The sequence below is a fragment of the Apodemus sylvaticus genome, chromosome 1, assembly GCF_947179515.1.
Source record: "Apodemus sylvaticus chromosome 1, mApoSyl1.1, whole genome shotgun sequence".
NCBI classification, from domain to species: Eukaryota; Metazoa; Chordata; class Mammalia; order Rodentia; family Muridae; genus Apodemus; species Apodemus sylvaticus.
Window position 1 is genome coordinate 83,746,997 of NC_067472.1, and position 19,048 is coordinate 83,766,044.

General features: G+C 44.1%; 2 protein-coding genes across 3 annotated transcripts in view; one reads left to right on the plus strand and one right to left on the minus strand.

Moving 5' to 3' along the window:
• Ndufab1 (NADH:ubiquinone oxidoreductase subunit AB1) lies at positions 1-9,180 on the plus strand. Its single transcript, XM_052199916.1, has 5 exons — positions 1-205; positions 3,447-3,569; positions 5,906-5,993; positions 8,089-8,188; positions 9,045-9,180. The coding sequence occupies exons 1-4, from the start codon at positions 38-40 to the stop codon at positions 8,178-8,180; spliced, it is 471 nt and encodes a 156-aa protein (XP_052055876.1). The 5' UTR covers positions 1-37; the 3' UTR covers positions 8,181-8,188; positions 9,045-9,180.
• Positions 4,029-19,048, minus strand: part of Ubfd1 (ubiquitin family domain containing 1) — a 25,772-nt gene continuing 10,752 nt past the window's right edge. The window contains exon 7 of one of the 2 annotated variants that reach the window (XM_052199905.1): positions 4,029-5,081. In XM_052199905.1, the coding sequence (XP_052055865.1) occupies positions 5,076-5,081 (6 nt within the window). In that variant the 3' untranslated portion in view covers positions 4,029-5,075. Of the gene's footprint in view, positions 5,082-17,782; positions 18,436-19,048 lie in introns of those variants that run through there. The other variant, XM_052199885.1, reaches the window with a different exon arrangement.

Here is a 19,048-nt window from a genome sequence, read left to right on the forward strand (position 1 = left end):
GAGGCCGCGGCGCAGTGCATCCTGGGTTGGCGTAGCCATGGCGTCTCGTGTCCTCTGCGCCTGTGTCCGCCGCCTGCCCGCGGCCTTCGCGCCGCTGCCCAGGCTTCCCACGTTGGCGTTGGCCCGGCCGCTCAGCACGACTCTCTGCCCCGAGGGAATCCGGAGGAGACCCGGGGCTCTGCAGCCCGCTTTGGCGCTCGCGCAGGTGACTAGCGGTGACTTTGCCGGGGCTAGTCAGGGGTCAGGGCCCCGGGCCGTCCGTGTTGGGGGAGGGGCTCCAGCCAGCTGCACCGAACCTGCAGGGGTGATCGGGGGTACAGGGCTAGCTGCATTGCCTGACCGGTTTTGGTTGACCCCAGTTGCGAAGCAGAGTGTCTTGTGATTAGAGCACAGAGCTTTGACCAAGTAATGACTGAAGAGCAAAATTAGACACTAGCTCTCATCCTTGCGGAGTGACAAGTTTAGTTGAGAGAGTAGAGCACCTACTGCAGTTGTCAGTTGTGATGATGGCAATTACTGTGGTCACTTCCCTAGGAAGTGGAAAGCCACTTGCCTACAATAGCCCTCTCCAGAGTATTCTCTAGGTTCCTAGAGTTCTATCGTAATTTTCTCCTTGTGGCACCTTTTGTCTGTGAACCTTCTGAAAGTAAAGATAGGAAACAAGTCCTGTGTAGTTTGCATATTTGATGAATCCAGTGTGAGGCTTAAACTCCGCGAGGATGTCACTTTCAATCCTAGATGTCCAACAGAAGACCCTAGCTAGCCCACTTCCTGCTCCCCTTCTGACGTATTCTGCTGGGATCAAGCCCTGCTGGCGTGGCGTTTTAAGTTCCCAGTGTGCATGCAATATTAGGAACTACTGTAGTAGACTCTGGGCCAAGTTGAAGAATCCTTTTTCATACTCAGTGAGCTTCCTGCATTAGTGGTTTCAGTTACACCTGCATGCTACAAGAAGAAATAAGGATCTACATCCAGTGTTGAGATTCACTGACAGTGGAATAGATAGTTAGACATGCCATTGTCCCATTGGCTATATCAAAAGGTTGTCATTATAAAGGTGTTATAAGGGCAGTAAAGTTGCAGTGCCTTGGATCTAGAGACTAATTTCATATTAAGCTAAAATGTGATCTTCTGTTCTTATAACATTGCTTTTCAAACTTAAGTTGTGCCCACAGATTACTCAATATGTCTATCTATAAAGTATTTTCGTGGGCTTTCTAGATGGGGTCCTGCAACAATGCTTTGAACAGGTGGTGTTCTCTCTGCCTGCTTTATGCTTACAGAATGGTGATAGTTAAGTTCATTCACAGATGTGGATACACAGTTGTTTGCAAAATATTTTAGGTTTGTTATTAGACTATGGATGTCCATGGCACAATCTAGAAAGCAAGCGGTAAGCTAGGTTTGTTAAAGAAGAAACCTTTTCTCTGAATCACCCAGCTTTGATGAGTGAAATAAATTGGCTTGCAAGTTTCCAGAAAATGGGGAGGGAGTAGATAGAACAAGGAAGAGTTTTGAAGAGGTGAGGGTTTGTTTCAAGCAGCTGTGTTTGACGTTTTTCATTTCCAGAGGTTTGGAGTGGGCAGGTGACAGAGATGGCCTTTAAAACTTTGCATAAACGGGGGGACAAAGGGGAGCAAAATGAACTCTAATGGTAACTCAGCAGTATCAGGCCAGGTTAGAGTGACTGTAAATAGTGCCATCTTTGGTGCTTAGAGATGATTTATGTCACATGTGAGTGGGAAGACCACTACTGAGACAACCTGTTTTGACCACAGGGAAGGTGCTTTTCTTTTCTTTTTTCTTTTTTCTTTTTGGATTTGGTTTTTTCGAGACAGGGTTTCTCTGTATAGTCCTGGCTATTCTGGAACTCACTCTGTAGACCAGGCAGGCCTCGAATTCAGAAATCCGCCTGCCTCTGCCTCCCAGAGTGCTGGGATTACAGGCATGCTCGCTACCCCTGCCTGGGGAAGGTGCTTTTCTAACAGTAGACATCTGGCAGGAGGAGGTGGTTAGCTCCTCCAAGAGGTAATGCTGTGGGAGGATACCCAAACATCGGTATCAGTTCCTTTATAAAAGGTGAGTAAGGTCTTATAAGACCATAGTCAATCTTGGGGCATGCACCTGGCCCTGTAGGAACTTACTAGTGAAGCCTGGTGAGCTACTGACACCTAGTGGCCTACATGAATAACTGCATACCAGCAGAAACAGCCTCACAAGTGTTAGGGTTAAAACATTTGACACCACAGCAGCTCTTAAGTCATTTTTTCATAGACACAGTCAGGGGCATGAATGCCAACAAGCAAACCCAGCTCTTTCTCTGGCGTACATTTGCTTATTTAGTGTGAACATGTGTGTGAAGGTCAGAGGATAACTTGAGGGAACCTGTTTTTGGCAAGCATCTTTACCCTCTGATCCATATTGCTGTCCTTTTCCCCTTCTTCAGTGTTGAACCCAGGGTTTCATGCATGCTAAGCAAATTGCTCCACAGCTCTGTCCCTGCCCTCTTTACTTTGAGACCAGTTATCACTAAATTGCTCAGCTTGGCTTTCAACTTGTTTCTTCCGCCTCCCCTCCCAAGTATCTGGGATTAAGAGCCCAGCAGCAGACTCATTTTCTATGAAACAGGCTTAACTAAGAACTTAAACCCCCCTGCCAGACAGACAGTGCTCTTCCATATTTGGTAAGAGAAATCTAGTCAAGGCTGTGGTACCCACCTGAGTATAATGCAGAAACAGCGGATTAACAGCAGCAACAGTTGGATCTTATCATAGGAACACTTAGAAAGGTTCTTATGTCTTATGTCTGCTTTCATTTGTTCTAGCCAGCACCTAGTTACCATCAAAGCCAAATTAGATCTGTATGCCATCGCAGCTGTTAGGGCAGGTTCTTTTGTCTCGTATCTGGTGGCAGTGCACTGAAGAGGCTGTAGCATGCTAAATTTGCCATGAGGGAACTTAGGCATTTCTGTGATGCGTTTATGTTAGTGACAGTCTTACTGAACAAGATGATGTCCAAAGCTAGAGGGACCAGTCCTGATTTTGAGGACAAGCGTCAGCCATTTTGAAGCTAGAGCTTCTCAGGTGAAAAAGCCTATGATCGAGTATTCAGTAATGACCACACTGGAGAAGGAGAGGTGTGGGTTCTGTAAAGCCCAGAAGCTTTGGAAAGATACCTGTAGGTAAGCAGTGAGGATGTTCACCAGGTAAAGGCACCTGCCACAAAACCTGATGGCCCTCAGGTTCAATCCCCAGGACTCAACAGAGGGGAAGAGAACTGACACCCACAGCTTGTCCTCTGACCTCCAATCATGTGCTAGGTACACGTGGAGCCCTCTCCCAAATAAAAAATGTTTGTGTAAATTTTAAAAAGATACCAGTAGTTGTGTGCATTTATGTAAAGACAGTTGGGGTGGAGTGACATTCTCTTTCCTGCCTTTGTTTTAGGTGCCTGGAACAGTCACACAGTTGTGCCGCCAGTACAGTGATGCACCCCCACTGACGTTAGAGGGAATCAAGGACCGAGTTCTGTATGTCTTGAAACTCTATGATAAGATTGATCCAGAAAAGGTACCTGGTTTGTTTTTATCTTTTCCTTTACTCCTTTGTATGTGTACGCATGCACATGTGTATGCATGTCATGCTTGAGGAAGTCACAGGACAATTTGCGGTAGTCGGTTCTCTCCTTTCCCTACATCTGTCCCAGGAATAGAACTCAGGGAGTCATTAGTATTGGTGACAAGTTCCTTTACCTGCTGAGCCATCTCACCAGTCCCTTTTTTTTTCTTTAGCAAATTTAATACCACGGTATAAAATTCAAAGGGTCCAAACAAATATTCAATTAAAAGTCTCACCAGCTTCCAGCCAATTAGTTCCCCTATTAGAAGACTGACATTGTCCTTGTATAGATACTAGCTTCCAGAGAGATGCACGGGTGTTTCAGGCAGCACACACACATAAGTATAGTATATATGTATTTGTCTCATTTACTTTTCTGTTGCTGTGATTAAAGACCAAGACCAAGCAAACTTACAGAAGGAAGAGTTTATTTAGGGCTTACAATTCCACCATGGCAGGGAGAAGGGCAGGAGGCAGGTAGGCATGGCACAGTAAAAGTAGCTGGGAGCTTACATCGTGAAACACAAACAGGAAGCAAAGAGTATGTTGGGAATGGGGGCTTTTGATTCCTTGAAGCCTGTTTCCCCACCCCCACCCTGTGACAAACCTCCAAGGCCACCCCTCCTAACTCTTCCTAAACAGACACCGACTGGGACCTGCATAGTCATAGGGGTCTTCTCATTGAAACCACCATGGTATTTGTTTATCTCCCACTCTCTTCCAATGAGGTTTCTTTCCTTCCCTCCTTCTGTCTGTCTGTCTTTCTGTCTGTCTGTTTTTCATTTTTATTTTTCTGGAGACAAGGTTGCTCTGTAACAGCCCTAGCTGTCCTGCAACTCTGTAGACCAGGCTGGCCTCAAACTCAAGAGATCTGTCTGCCTCTGCCTCTGCCTCCTGAATGCTGGGATCAAAGGTGTGCGTTACTATAGCCCTGTTTTTCTTTTTTAACTTCACCCTTCTAATTTTTTCATGTGGTTGGTAAACAACTTTTTTCTTTAGTAATGCAAATTTGTTGTGTGTAAGGTAGTTTGTTTTTATCATAGTTTTTAAAATGACTGTGTGCGTGCCCACGTGCCCACACAACTACCTACGCACACCTATGTGTGTGCTGAGGACAGAAGAGATCATCAGATGTCCTCAATCGTTGGTCCATCTGTTCTGAGACAAGGTATCTCTGAACCTGAGACTCCCACTTTCTCTGCTAGGCTGGAAGCCAACAAATCCAGTGATCTTCCTGTCTCTGCTTACTCCAGAACTGAGAGCACAGGTCTGTATCAGCCAGCCAGTTTGCTACATGGGTGCTGGAATCTGAACTCTGGTCATCAGATTGTATAGAGACTGCTTCTAACTCCTCGCCCATCTCTTCAGGCCCTTGTATGGATTTTTAAGAATATTCCTGGTGATCTTGAGGTGTACATTATAAGCAAATGAGATGCTGTATTTCCTCATCTGATGGTATCATTCCTGTAAAGAGACACCATGACCAAAAGTAAAAGTAACTCTTATAAAAGTAAGCATTAGATTGGGGCTGCCTTACAGTTTCAGAGATTCAGTCCATTGTCGTCCTTGTGGGAAGCATGGCAGCATCCAGGTAGACATGGTGCTGGAAGAGTCAAGAGTGCTATCTTGCAGCAGCAGGAGGGCCTGTACCCCCACTGGGTGGAGCCTGAGCATAAGGCCTTAAAGCCAACCCCCAGAGTGACACACTGGGCTCTCTGGGCTAACCAAACACATGAGTCAGTAGGGGTCAAACCTATTCAAACCACTACAAAAGGTACCTGCAATTTATAATAATCTTGGGATTTTTAGTTGTTGAGTGTGTGTTGCTGGAATGGAACCCCAAGCCTCATGTATACTAGACAAATGCTCTATACTGAGCTAGGTGACACTGACTGGCCCAGTACTAGCTACATAAACCAGGCTGGCTTCAAACTCAACTGTGTCTGTGGTTGCCTTCTGAGTGCTTGGAGAATAGTTTGCAATCTTGAGGACAAATGGTTTTGTTAGTAAAGTAGCAAGAAAACAAATTCTCTCTGATGTCCTTTAGAATAGTGATCAAAGATCTGAGTAAAATATGTAGCATGAAATCCTTCATTTAATTTTGTTTAAGTTAACCACCTCAAAATGAAGTTGAACAGGGTAACAAATTACACTGTATCCATGCCAATATATGTTAAACACCCCATGTTATTTAAAGCTTGTCTATATGGTGATAAAGCAGCATTCTGTTGTCTTGAGAAGTAAACACTTCCGTGAATTAAATTTTGTTTGGTATTTCTTTCCTGCAGCTCTCAGTAAATTCTCATTTTATGAAGGACCTGGGCTTAGACAGTTTGGACCAAGTGGAAATTATTATGGCCATGGAAGACGAATTTGGTAACATACATACCTTAGCTTTGGGTTTGCATGTTATGAGTCTGTTTTTTTTCAAGACAGGGTTTCTCTGTGTAGCCGTGGCTGTCCTGGAACTCACTCTGTAGACCAGGTTGACCTCAAACTCAGAAATCCACCTGTCTCTGCCTCCCAAGTGCTGGGATTACAAGTGTGCACCACCACTGCCCAGCCTGTTTTGTTATTTTTAAGAAAAGATCTCTCTGCAGTCCAGGCCAGATGACGGTAGAAGGTTTAAACTGAAGGAAGTACTAGAATCTGGATTGGACTCAGCTTTACTAGAAACAGTAACAGCCAATACTGCCCAGTCTTCTTACTGTCAGGTGGCGTTAACTATTAGAGACAGCCCAAGTTAGGCAGAATGCATAGTAGAATTAAAGGCATGGGAAAGCATAGGATCAGCAGCAAAAGTCTCACTTATAGAGATGCTGATGACACTTGATGACTTAATGATCTATGATGACTTTAGCTAGACAGCAGTAATAAGCTTTGCTGAGGACACACAGCTGAGGTCTGAGTTTCCTGTTATGTTTCCCTTGCCTGCTCCAAGTTATATTAAGGTCTGTTGCTGTGCAAATGAGGCTTTATAAAAGTCCCCCAAATACCTTTGGGGGTAGCTGTTCAACTAGGGAGCAAAAGACTTGTGTGCCACCCAACAGAGGTACTAGTTAAAGCTCTTATGGATGATGTTAGCAGGAGCAGCGCTGTTGCTGCCACGGGCTTCCAAGAACCAGAACTGGACTGAGCTTAGACATGTGTGGGCCTGACAAGCAACAGCACCTAGTGTTTTCCTACACTGTACACTGAGTGTGCCAGTAGCAGAAGCCTCGACTGGACTGCTGAGAAATCACATAGAAGGTACTCACTAGTGTTTGAGCCAAGTAAACCATATGAAAACTATCAAAACCCAACTGCATAAGGGAACAAAGGAACACACTAAGCATGGATGACCCTTGAGAACAGAAGTCAGATGAACACCTTATCACACGCTGTATGCTCCACTGGCAGTGAGTATCAACAGGACTGGTGGGGACAGAGTGGGTCCAAGGCTGCCAAGGGTTGGAATTCAAGGAGTGACCACTAATGGCACTTGGTTTCCTTTTAGGGATGCTGAAAATGTTCAATGGCAGTGGTTCTCAACCTTCCTGATGCTGCCTGCCACTCTTTAATACAGTTCCTCACCTTGTGACCGCCAATCTTTTTTTGTTTTTGGTTTTTTTTTTTTTTTTTTTTTGGTTTTTGGATTTTTTGGTTTTTTCGAGACAGGGTTTCTCAGTATAGCCTGGCTGTTCTGGAATTTACTCTGTAGACCAGGCTGGCCTCGAACTCAGAAATCTCCCTGCCTCTGCCTCCCAGAGTGCTGGGATTACAGGCTTGTGCCACCACTGCCCGGCGTGACCTCCAATCTTAAAATTATGTTGTTACTTTATTAACTATAATTTTGCTACTGCTATGAATCATAATGCGAATATCTGATATATATGACTCCCAAAGGTTGAGAACCATGGTTCTAGGGGAACTGGATTAATTCTTGAGGAATTAGATAATAGCAGTGATTTTCCAACCTGTGCGCATACAATCAACTACTGAGTTGTACTCTCAAAAAAAGGAGTTTTCATATAGGTAGTGGTGGGCACACCTTCAATCCCAGCATTCAGGAGGCAGAGACAGATGGATCTCTGAGTTTGAGACCAGCCTGGTCTACAGAGCAAGTTTCAGGGTGATTTATACAACCCACTGGGGAGTGGGAGTGAGGTTCTGTTATACTAATTCTTTCTAAAAGACTTAAGATCAACATGATAAACATTTTCTAAAACCATTCCAGTTCAAAACAAAGTGGGATTTAAGGTTGTTGGAGATGTTTAACACAGTTGTGTATATTATGAGAGAATCAGATGTAAGCCAAACCTATGGCACAGACTTATAATCAAAGCTACTTCAAATTTCAAGGTTAGTCTGAGTAACTCAGTGAGGTTCTGACTAATTAAAAGTAGCAGGGGGAAAGGGTAATCATATGCTTTCTGTTCTAAAGGATTTGCTTTTTCTGTACTTATACGTTGTTACCAACTTTTTATTTTAGGGTTTGAAATTCCTGATATAGATGCAGAGAAGTTAATGTGTCCACAAGAAATTGTAGATTACATTGCAGATAAGAAGGATGTGTATGAATAAAGTATCAGGTAAATAATCTGAAATAAAACCATCTTCTAAAGGATCAGTCTGTCTGTAGTTGTTCAGTAAAGCAAGACTCATAAAACAAAAGTTGGCAGGGCTTGTTCTTAGTTTCTGGTTATCCACCATCCAGAGCTCTAAACCTTGCAGTGGTCTTTATTTTCTTGGGATTCTCCCCGCCCCCCCCAGCCCTCCAGACAAGGTTTCTCTGTGTAGCCCTGTCCTGAAACTCTGTAGACAAGGCTGGCCTTGAGCTCAGAAATCCACCTGCCTCTGCCTCCCAAGTGCTGGGACTAAAGGTGTGCGACACCACCACCCAGCAAATTGGATTTTTTGTTTGGTTGTTTTTTTGTTTTGTCTTTCAGGTCTTTATTTTCAAGATAGGCTTGAAAGTATCATTCCCCCCTCTTCTTAAAAGTAGTCTTACACAAATATTGCATGTCATAGCCTGGAAAGGAATCTCAGGTCCTCAGCACCTACCAGCCTGAGTCTAGCCTGCTCAGGTGGCCCAAGACTGCTCACAACTAAGAGGGTGGGCTTTAGAGACAGGCCCGAGTTGGCTGTTGTCAGGCATGCTGTGGGCCTTGTCATCTTGGATAAGCTGCAGAGGTTTGAATCTGAGCCCTTGTAAAGTGGAAATGATATAGATAGGCCCTATCACGACTTTGTGAAGTTGAAGTTGGGTCACAGATCTCCAGTACTGCCTGTCAGCTGTTAAATCTTAGCTAACAATCTTTGTTGGTTCAGCTCTGGTGTATTAGTGGTTGGGATACTTAAGTTTTCATGCACTGGGCACCTTAACGATGTCACTTATAATCAATGGCTGCACACCAAGAAGAAACCCACTTCTCTTGTCATTGCCAGAGCCTTCTTCCTCACTGTGAGGACTCCTGAGGAGACACGATGGCATCGTGGCCGACTGACAGCGGTTCTGTTCGACTTTTATTTAAGTTGTCTGAGTGTTTTACCCTTTAAAAAAATAAAACTATTACAAAACTAACATTTTTGTCAATCTTTAGTTTTTCTTTCTTTTTTTGAGATAGTCTCATTCTGGCCCAAACTCATTTAAATCTGGCTCAAGCCTCAAATTCACAGTGATCTTCCTGCCTCAGCCTCCCAAGAGCTTCAGATTAGAGGTTTGAACTATCCTGCCTGACTTAAAAGTTTTTAATTTTTATTGATGTTGCTTATAGTTTTAAAGATCTGTTATTGGTAAGAATGTACATTAGAAGTACCTCCCAGGGCACTGTGATGGGCAGCTGGGGAGAATAGTAGAAGGCAGTGAGAGACTGTCTAAGAGCATGTCAGTGCGACTGCCTAGGCATGCAAGAGCGAAAGCTAGGGACAGCAAGACCCTGCTTCAAAAACTGTTTCAGCAGTGTACCTGGAGTAGGCATCCCTCTACCGCCCACCTCAGTCCATGCACTTATGCTGAAAAGCATCTGCTTTACTTGTTTCTCCTCACTGGCTGAGGAATCAAATGCTGCCTGGACAGCCAGGGCTACACAGAGAAACCCTGACTCGAAAAACCAAATCCAAAAAAAAAAAAAAAGGATTCACAGGGATGTTTTCATTTTCAGTAAGTATTTATTCTGAGCTCTGACAGGTAAGCAGCAAACTGACCACATACAGCATTCCACACTGCAAATCAGAGAATACATACAATTGATGTGTAAGTTCTGTGTACATGTTCACATGTGTCAAAGACTGAGGTTGATGCTAAGTGCCTGCCTGCGTTGTTCTCCACCTTACATGAGTGAGGCAGGGTCCACTGCTTGCTGTTTCAGCCAATGGAGCTGGCCAGCTTGTTTGGGTAATTTCCTGGCTTTCCTGCCCTGGGTGACTCTCATGAGCCCTTGTGGCTGGGGATGGAGCTCTGTGATTGAACACTTGCTCAGAATGCATGAGGCCCTAGGTTCTATGCCCAGCACGGAAAACAAACAAACAAACAAACAAACAAACAAATAAATAGAGACCTTGAAATAGCTCTGTCTCCAGCCCTTGTCTCCCAATCCCTCTAGTTAAGCCTCTTCACAGTCTCCTCACTATATCCTTCAGACAGCCCACAAGAAGTCTGAGGTTGGAAACAAGGGGTTGGAAAGCACTAGGCAGACGACATTTGGGGTAGCTAAGCTGTATGTATGCTTGATAAAACAAAGTTAAATTTCTTAGGTACAGCAGTTAATACTGAATAACTACTGCCTGGAAATATTTAGGAGTGAAGTAGTTCAGCAGCTGACTTTGAAAGGATTCTGGGCAAAAAGAAATGAAAATACTTACTAACTGATGACCAGTTAGGGTGAGTCTGTTAGTTGGCAGTACCATTCTTTCAACTGACGAAATTTGTCAAAAGATGGGAGAAAGTTTCACTATACATTTGAAAGAATATACTAAGGACTTGTAATTGGATGTCTGCCAAAGCGCCAAGGTGTGCATCACACCTATAATCAATCTCAAGCACTGAGTCCCATGCTAGTCTAAAACAAACACTGGGTGGGATTGGTTGAACAGAAACAAATCTGTAGAATAAGAAAAGTTGCTATTTTAAGCAAAAATAAAATGCATGCCTATAATCCTAGTGTTTGGGAGATTGAGGTGAGAGAATTGGAAACTCAAGATTGCTCTTGGCTACTCAGGGAGTTCAAGGCCAGCCTGGAGACTACACTGTAGCTTGTCTCAAAACAATGAAGCAAAGATAAGTAGCATGATCCTACTTCTATAAAACATGCCAAACTGAACATAAAAAAAGAAAAAAGGTACCAAAATGTGAATAAGTAATGGTCACTCCCAAGATACACCATAGATATAATATGGTTAACAAGTACATTTTTAAATATGTTAATAATTTAGTAATGAAAGCAGTATGTAAAGGGTATGAAAACTGGCATACTCCAGCAGAGGCTGAGGCGCAGGTACCTGGGAAAGGCTTTTGCTCTACAGCAGCCTCATAGGAAAGGCAGGACACAGAACATAGCAGGAGCAGGAGTGACTGCAAACGCAGCTGGCTGCCCTACACAGCATACATCTCAGCTACCTAAGTTCAACATGAACTAAGGCTATGAAACCCTGTCTCACAAATAAAATATAAAATAAAAATAAGCGGGAAATTAGCCTCTGGTTCAGGAACATGTAGTGCACAGCCTAGGTCACCTGGAGTTAAAGAGGTGGCAGCAGGCAGTTAAGAGGTGGCTATGGTCAGTCAACCGAAGCACCTTGCAGTCTGATTAAGAAGCCTGTTGGCCACTGTGGGATTTCCTACAAGACAGAGCCATGTAGACACCCAGGTGGACTAAAGAGGATGAGCATGGTGGATGGCTATGATAAAAATTAAAAGATTTTGGAGATTGGGATAAAGTAATGGATAGAGAGGCTTCTCCAGAGTAATGATCTCAGTTGTGCTACTACTGAAACCAGGAATAAAATGAGCGTCAGATTTTAAGAGGTGTCATCATTTCCATTTGAGACATCATGATTTGAGCGGTTTGTGGGGTACTCAAGGAGGCAACACATAAGGAAAATGAGCAAAAGCGTAACAACAATGGCATGCTGGAGCCAGGGCTCATAATCAAGACTCTGTGTGGCGTCTCCTCACTTCACCAAGTGAGTTATGGCTGACCCTGTGTTCCGGGGTGGGCCCTTACGTGCTAAAAACTAACATGAATTCTATTCCTTCAGAATGGGGTTGAGTAGACCAGAGACGTACACAACTATGACTTGAGATTTATCAGGTATAGCATATATGACTTTTGAGTTTTTAAAATGATGATAAAGCCAAATGAGCAAATTTCAGACTTTTATTAACAATAAATCCAATGAATAAATGCCAAGGACAAAGTTTATGCAAGCAATTCCTAACATACATCAATGAAATCAGGAAGAGGACAACTGAGTAAGCAAGAACCACTTTCCTGAAGTCCTCAACAGTCAGGTAAATGGGTGCAGATTTCATCACCAGGCAATCTGTAAGCTGGTGACTGACAGGCATGTGACTGTTCTCTGGGCCTGAGTCCTTTGGGCTTAAATGTGGGTACCATGAAGATATGACAGATCAATGGAGTGCTGACATGACAGAACCTGAATTCAGTGTTTAGAGTAAATCTTTCAGGCAGCCCCAGAGGCCCCTCTCTGGCCTCCATGCTTCTCTTAAAGGTGCCCTAGAAAAGGTGTATCTAAGCAGCCATTTATCACATAGCCAGATGTCAAAACCCTGTGAAATGACCTGTCAAAGTGTTGTTATCTTATAGAGTAACTGCTCAACAGTCCCAGGCTCACAGTGACATTCATTCACAGGGACAATGTCTGTGCCTGAGAAGGGTATGAGAAACAGAATGGTGCATCAGCTGGCACTTTTGACAGAATTCTGGACAAAAGCTACCCTTCTGTGGGGTGGCTAGAGGACAGGTTCCAACTCCAGAGAACACAGCAGAACTAGACATTACATGGTCAGTCACCTGACAACCTGAGTGGGGTATTGGCATTGAGATGGGTCTGCCACTGAGGTTTCCATTAGTAATCAAAGAGCACAAGTCCATCAAGAATCACAATAGTCTTCAGTAATGGACTAGTGGAATCTATGCCTTGAGACTTGAATGTGAGGATATAGCCATAATGATCACTAGGAGAACCTAGCCCTGAGCAGGTAGGAGGGGAGTCCTCTGCTAACCTACACAGGACCAGAGAGCATCCCTAGCCACAGAAACCCATGACATGACATGAAATAGAATAAGACTCAGAACCAAGCAGGACAGGGCATGGTGGCACACAATTATAATCTTCACACTTTGAAGGCAGAGGTAGAAGTAGAATTAAGGGACAGGGCTACCCTTAGCTTCATGGTGAGTTCAAGGCCAGTCTAGTCCACATAAGTTCTAGGTCAGCCAGAGCTTAACAGTGAGACCCTGTCTTTAAAAAAAAAAGTAGGATGGGCTAGAGAGATGGCTCAGTGGTTAAGAGCACTGACTGCTCTTCCAGAGGTCTTGAGTTCAAATCCCAATAACCACATGGTAGCTCACAACCATCCCTAATGAGATCTGACACCCACTTCTAGTGTGTCTGAAGACAGCTACAGTGTACTTATATATAATAAATAAATCTTAAAAAAAAAGTAGGACAAGAACATCACTTGTCCTCTGACTTCCTCATATGGGTGCCTGGGCAAATATGATCCACATACATATAACAACAACAAAGGATTTAGATAGGGTAGAAGGCATAAAAAATAGGAAGTTTAAAAGTTTAGTAGAAAAATGAGGTGAACAAGGAAAAGTTGGAGACAAAGCAAACTAGCGGGGTCTGAAAATTCAAATGGCCCTGGCCAACCACAGGCAACATGGCTAGAGCAGTCAAGAGGAAACTCAGCTCTGGCAGCTGTATGTGGCAGGGGTCATGGCAGAAAGCATCTCACTCCCACCTCTCAGCTGGCTGTGACTCAGGAGTACAGAGAAGCCCTTGTTTCTAGCCCTTAGGACTGTCTCCTTGTAGGGTCTCCTCTGAGGACACGGTTTTCACTAGATCTTTTAAGAATATATTGGTGGGCCAGGTGGCAGCGGTGCACACCTTTGATTCCAGCATACGGGAGTCAGAGGCAAGTGTGGATCTCTTGAGTTCAGGCTAGCCTGATCTACAGAATGAGTTTCAGGACAGTCACAACTGCACAGAGAAATCTTATCCTGAAAAAACTATATCCATGGGCTGTCAAGATGGCTTTGTGGCTTATCCTGCTGCCAAACCTTTCCATCCTGGAACCCATATGGTAGAAGAGAACCAACTTCCAAAAGCAGTCCTCTGATTTCCACACACATCATGTCATGAGTGTGCACATGTGTGATATGTGTACAAACACAAAAATGTAATAAGAATTTTAATAAAAATCTAATATAATGAAGTTGGACATCATATCACCTGCCTCGAGTCCCTGAGGATGAACAGGAAAATCCTGAGTTCCAGGCAGGCCTATATTACCTAGCAAGACCCTAACTAAAAAATAAAAATGCTTTTCAGTGTTGCTTCATAAGTATGAGGTATTAGCAAGACTGGGAGCCCAGACCCTTCAGGAATACTCACACAAAGGGGGAAGGGAAAATATCTAACGTGAGAGGCTGAGTGCACTATGCTATATCCTGACAAACTATCACCATTTATGCCAAGGGTTCTGGTCCTGTCCAATTTCTGATCTTTCCTTTCTGGGTCTTTACAGCAAGTGGCTCCAGCTGTGCTGTTTCCACTGTTTTTTAAAAATGTATCTTCAAAGGCTAGATAGCTGGCAAGGGTAGAGAATTCCCAGTTAGGACAGAGAGGGAGGGGAGGTAGCTTCCCCTAACTAGAGGCATGCATGGCAGAAGGGTGGCTGATTGGCAAGCTCATTACTCTTGATACTTCGGGCTCCATTAAATCTGTCAGCTGTCCCAGAGAATAAACTTGTATATATTAACTCACTGCCATAAAGTCAGACCACAGCTGACAAAAGATGGCTTGGGGCCCAATTCTAAATGTTGGTAAGTCCCCAGGATAGATTAGGCCCCAGAAGAGATTAGACGCATGAAGAATTGGAAGGAGAGACGCAATTAATTATGAAACTTTAATTGATAGACTAATCTTACAGGATAAACAATACGACAGCTAGTCAAGATTACATATTAAAAAAAAAAATCCAGCAGCGCAAATCTAATAGACTAAATACGTTCATCTCCTCTCAAACAGGCGTTTTGATTTAAAAACAAACAAGAACAGAGTGTACACCACGAGGAAACATAGTACTTACATATTGTCAGATACCTCTGCAGAAGTCTGTAGGAAAGGTAAAGGTTCTCAGACACCAAGAAAGCAGAACCACCCACCCTGGCAGGTAAATCTATCATTTGCACACTAGAGGGCTCCTGTCCACTTCTAAGCCTATGAAGAAGGAAATGGGCCTGATCCTGACGAGAAGTAACTTTAAAAGACAGGGGACCATCCTTTTCCAAGGGAACAGGGCCGAACAATAGCAAGAAGCAAAAGAAAGTTGGCAGATGGGTGAAAAGAAAGCCCACCCTTTGCATACATCCATCTATCCCCTCCGTTCTTGGCTCCTGGCAAAGAAAGGGGCAGGCCAACTGCAATAGCTCACAATGCTCCTCCAGGCACATTAAAGAGGAATGATTCCCTTCTGGGTGAGATATGGCAACTGTTCTGAGACATGGCAATGTAGCAAAGTTCATCTCTTTGGCCCTCAGAAGGGAAAGCAGCAATTAAGGAGCTACTTAGGACCTTACCAGGCAGGCTCCTACTATGTCCACAAGATGCAAAGAAAGTACATCCTCAGCCCAGTCAAACTTCAGTGACGAGCCAAAGCTACCCGCAAAGGCCCATCATGGATTAAAATACTTCTTACCAAGAGTCCTGCAACCCAGAGTCCAAGGGCTCTGAGCTGAGGGACCCAGGCTCAGCAGCAGTTATGTGATCACATTTTTCTGCCAAGTCACCTCAGGGAGGAAAAGGAAAGCATGATGTCTGTGATGGCAGGCCTACAGAAGGGCCACCAGTACCACTTGTAGATGGGAGAACAGCCCTTTGAGTGGCTACATGATGACAAGCCAAGGAAGAGCCTTGTCGTTAAGTAGGACTCTTCTATCTAGCTTCATGTAAAGCCACCAGAAGCCTTCTCCTGCACACCCCCTCATCTGACTGAAAGAATTGTACGGAAATAATCCTGAGGAAAAAACATAGTGTGATGCTAACTAAAGAGAAGAGTATTCCAATTTGCTCACAGATTTAGTCAGTTATATCCACATGTTAAGAAATATATAAAGACTGTTCACGGGACTGAATTTGACAAATAGCAAATACTGCTGTGACCCAGACAGATCTAAACACTTATTCCCAGGGCTTCTGGTGCTGCCTGTCCCGTTCCTTCTGAGAGCTTCTGGCAAGGCCTTCTGTGGGTCAGGAGCCAGAGCTCAAGCAGATTCAGCAAGCTCTGGAAAGCAATACTTAAAACAGCTCCATATGAAAGGTGTCATTTACATTATTTATAGAGAATATCTTCTAAGTAAGGAAAAAGCACCATTTTACTGAAAATAAAAAGGCTCACAGAGGCTTTGGTCCTCTTGAAATGACACCGGCCCGCGTGAGAAGCAGTTTGGCCCTTGGGCAGCAGGAGGATAATGGCAGGGCATGTGTACTGGGAGGAGGTGGCAAAGAGCACTGGGACCCACACAGAAAATGGGGCTGGCAGGATGGGCCTCAGAGCCAAGATGGGAACACAAGAGGCCCGCTCAGAGATCAAAACTAGGTATGTGGCACTGTCAAGACAAGTCTCAAGGACAGAGGCATTGGCAAACAAATGACAGTATTCAAGCCAAGAAGATGTTCTACCTGCCACTTGGTCACTTCCTTGATAGGCCTGCCAAGTGCAGGAGGAGGCTGGAAAAGGAGCAAAATGCACCTTCTCCAGAAACTGCAGGCCAGTAAGAACAGAAAATCCACAATTACCACTGAGGTGTTGAAACACAGGCAGTTTCTTGGATGCTGCACTTCACATATGTTACTTATGTGCCCAAAAAGCAGAGTAGGTTTTCCTGTCCAGATGCATAACTTGGCACTGAATACACCACAAAAAGCAAGAGGCTGTCTATGTGGGCTGGATTCCCAAACTACAGCTTAGAAGGGAAGGGCATAAATATTGTCATTAATTGGCTCACAAGGAATAGTCATCTTAGGCAATACATGCGAATACATTTCACAGGATGAGGGCGGGTAACAGCTTGAGTCCAAAGTGTAACGCTGGGAAGGCTTCTCACCAAACCTTACTATGAGAGCCTGCAACCAGTGAGAGGAGAATTGCAAAGACAGCAGCAGAGAAACAGCAAACAGCACAAAGGGGATCATCCACCAAGAGACTGTCCCTCATTTCAGAGTCAATCACGGCTTACAGAAAAGACAGCAGTTCACATGTACAAAGAACGTCAGGGCTAAAACCAGGAGAGCAAGCTGGTCCTGAAAGCAACTTATCCCATCTCTGTTGTTGGAATACCAATGCTGACCCACTGGGTCAAAGGTCTTCCATGAGAAAGGCAGCATCTCTGAACCTGGGATAAAGGACACTTGAACTGAACGCATGAGCAGAAGGACCGAATGGAGAAGCATAATTCAAACAACCATTGGACTGCGTAAGGAGTTCTGGGAAGCTTCCCAAAAAATAAAGTGTGTGACCAGTGGCTTTATGACAAGCTGGCTCCTCAGAGCGGGGGGGCCTTGGAGCAGCGAATCCTAGGCTGTGGTGATAGGTAGGGCTTTGATGTCAAGCTAAAGAAAGGCTGTCAACAAGCAAACCAGCAGTGGACCACCTCAGAACAGGGATCCGAAGGGTACACAGGAGTCAAGTGAGAGCTACTCTGCTGTTCAAAGACCACAACGAGGTGGGAAGCCAACACCAAGACCACAGCTGTTCCTTTCCATGTGCATTTCCAAGCAGCAGCACATGGAAGAGAGCCTGGCAAAGAGGTGAAAATGAGGTACCAAAAGAGAAACTGGCATCTTTGGGTTTAAAACAAAATCATAGGGAAATAATAAAACAAAACAAAACAAAAAATATATCTGAATCAATGAGCACACACACAAAAATATATGGCTTACTCACCACCCCCATTTTGCATACAATTTTAATACCAAGGGGAAAAAAAAACAACAACCAGACTCATCGCAACGAAGTCCAAATGTTTTGCAACCAAAGACATCTCAAGTGAAATCACTTCTAGGAAAAGAAAAGAGAAAAAAAAGAAGAAATAAAATGAGCAAAGAAAAAAGAAAACAACCAGAAAGCTTTTGATTACTCCCTCTCAGCATTACTGGTAGGTCTACTCTCAAACAGACTTAAGAGTATTCCACACATGTTCAAAACTTGGATTTATTAATTTCCACCATACTGACTTTAAAAATGGTATGAAGCTGACTGCAAGAAAGGGAACCGGTGATTTTAAGTTCAAATTAAGCTAATGGTGAAAGTACATCACCTCTGGCTTCAGTCACCACATCACCTCAGATTGAATAGAGATTTTTGTGTGTGTGAACAAAGTCCCAGAACTCTGCAATCCAGGGATGCTGCGGACCTCTCCCGGCAATGTCCTTCACTTTGGGTCAGTCTCCTGGGCCAGAGGTGAAAGTGCTTTCAAAAATACTGCCACTTGCCCAGCACAGTGTCTTTGATTGCATCCACATATTGAGTTGGAACCCAGTACACCCAGTAGTAAGAGGCTTCCGTGGGGCCCAACTGAAATGCCTGCAAGGGAAAAGGAAAAACCAAGCGATGCTTCAGAGGAGGGTGACCAAGCAGGCAGAACAACAGACGCAGGAGGGAGGGGAGCAAACTGATTAAAAAGGGAAGAAAAATAAAACCAAACTGTGTACATGGGGAGGAGTCTCCTATGCTTAAAGAGGAGATGGGGAATATGAAAGGGCAGGTAGGGAGGGGCAGTTCAGTTCAGCAGAGCCAACTCTAAGGCAGTGGGTTTGCATACTTCAGTGGACATGAGAACCATCTGGAAGGCTTGTGAAAACAGATTGCAGGCTCCAGCCCCTGGACTTTAGTTTGGGAGGCCTGAGGCAAAGCCCAAGAAACTTCTAACAAGCTCCCAGGTAATTTAATATTACTGTTCCAGAGGCCACAGTTTGAGAACAGCTGCCCTAGAAGATGTTATTCACACACAGGAAGCAGGTATGAATGTCCAAAGCACACTATGGGAAATGTTAAAATCCTAACAATAACCTACATATCCATCAGTAAGGAAGGGTTCCCATAATTCACAGTAGTGTGGCCTACTCATACAAACACTGGAGTCTTTTGTTAAGATAAAAACAGATCCTTTGGATCTTGAGTTATGCAGATCACAATG

Bases quoted from the DNA above. Each gene is read 5' to 3' on its own strand.
- Ndufab1 (XM_052199916.1), top strand. From the start codon at position 38: ATGGCGTCTCGTGTCCTCTGCGCCTGTGTCCGCCGCCTGCCCGCGGCC. The intron at 206-3,446 runs GTGACTAGCGGT...CCTTTGTTTTAG, and splicing joins CCGCTTTGGCGCTCGCGCAG to GTGCCTGGAACAGTCACACA. The intron at 5,994-8,088 runs GTAACATACATA...TTTTTATTTTAG, and splicing joins GGCCATGGAAGACGAATTTG to GGTTTGAAATTCCTGATATA.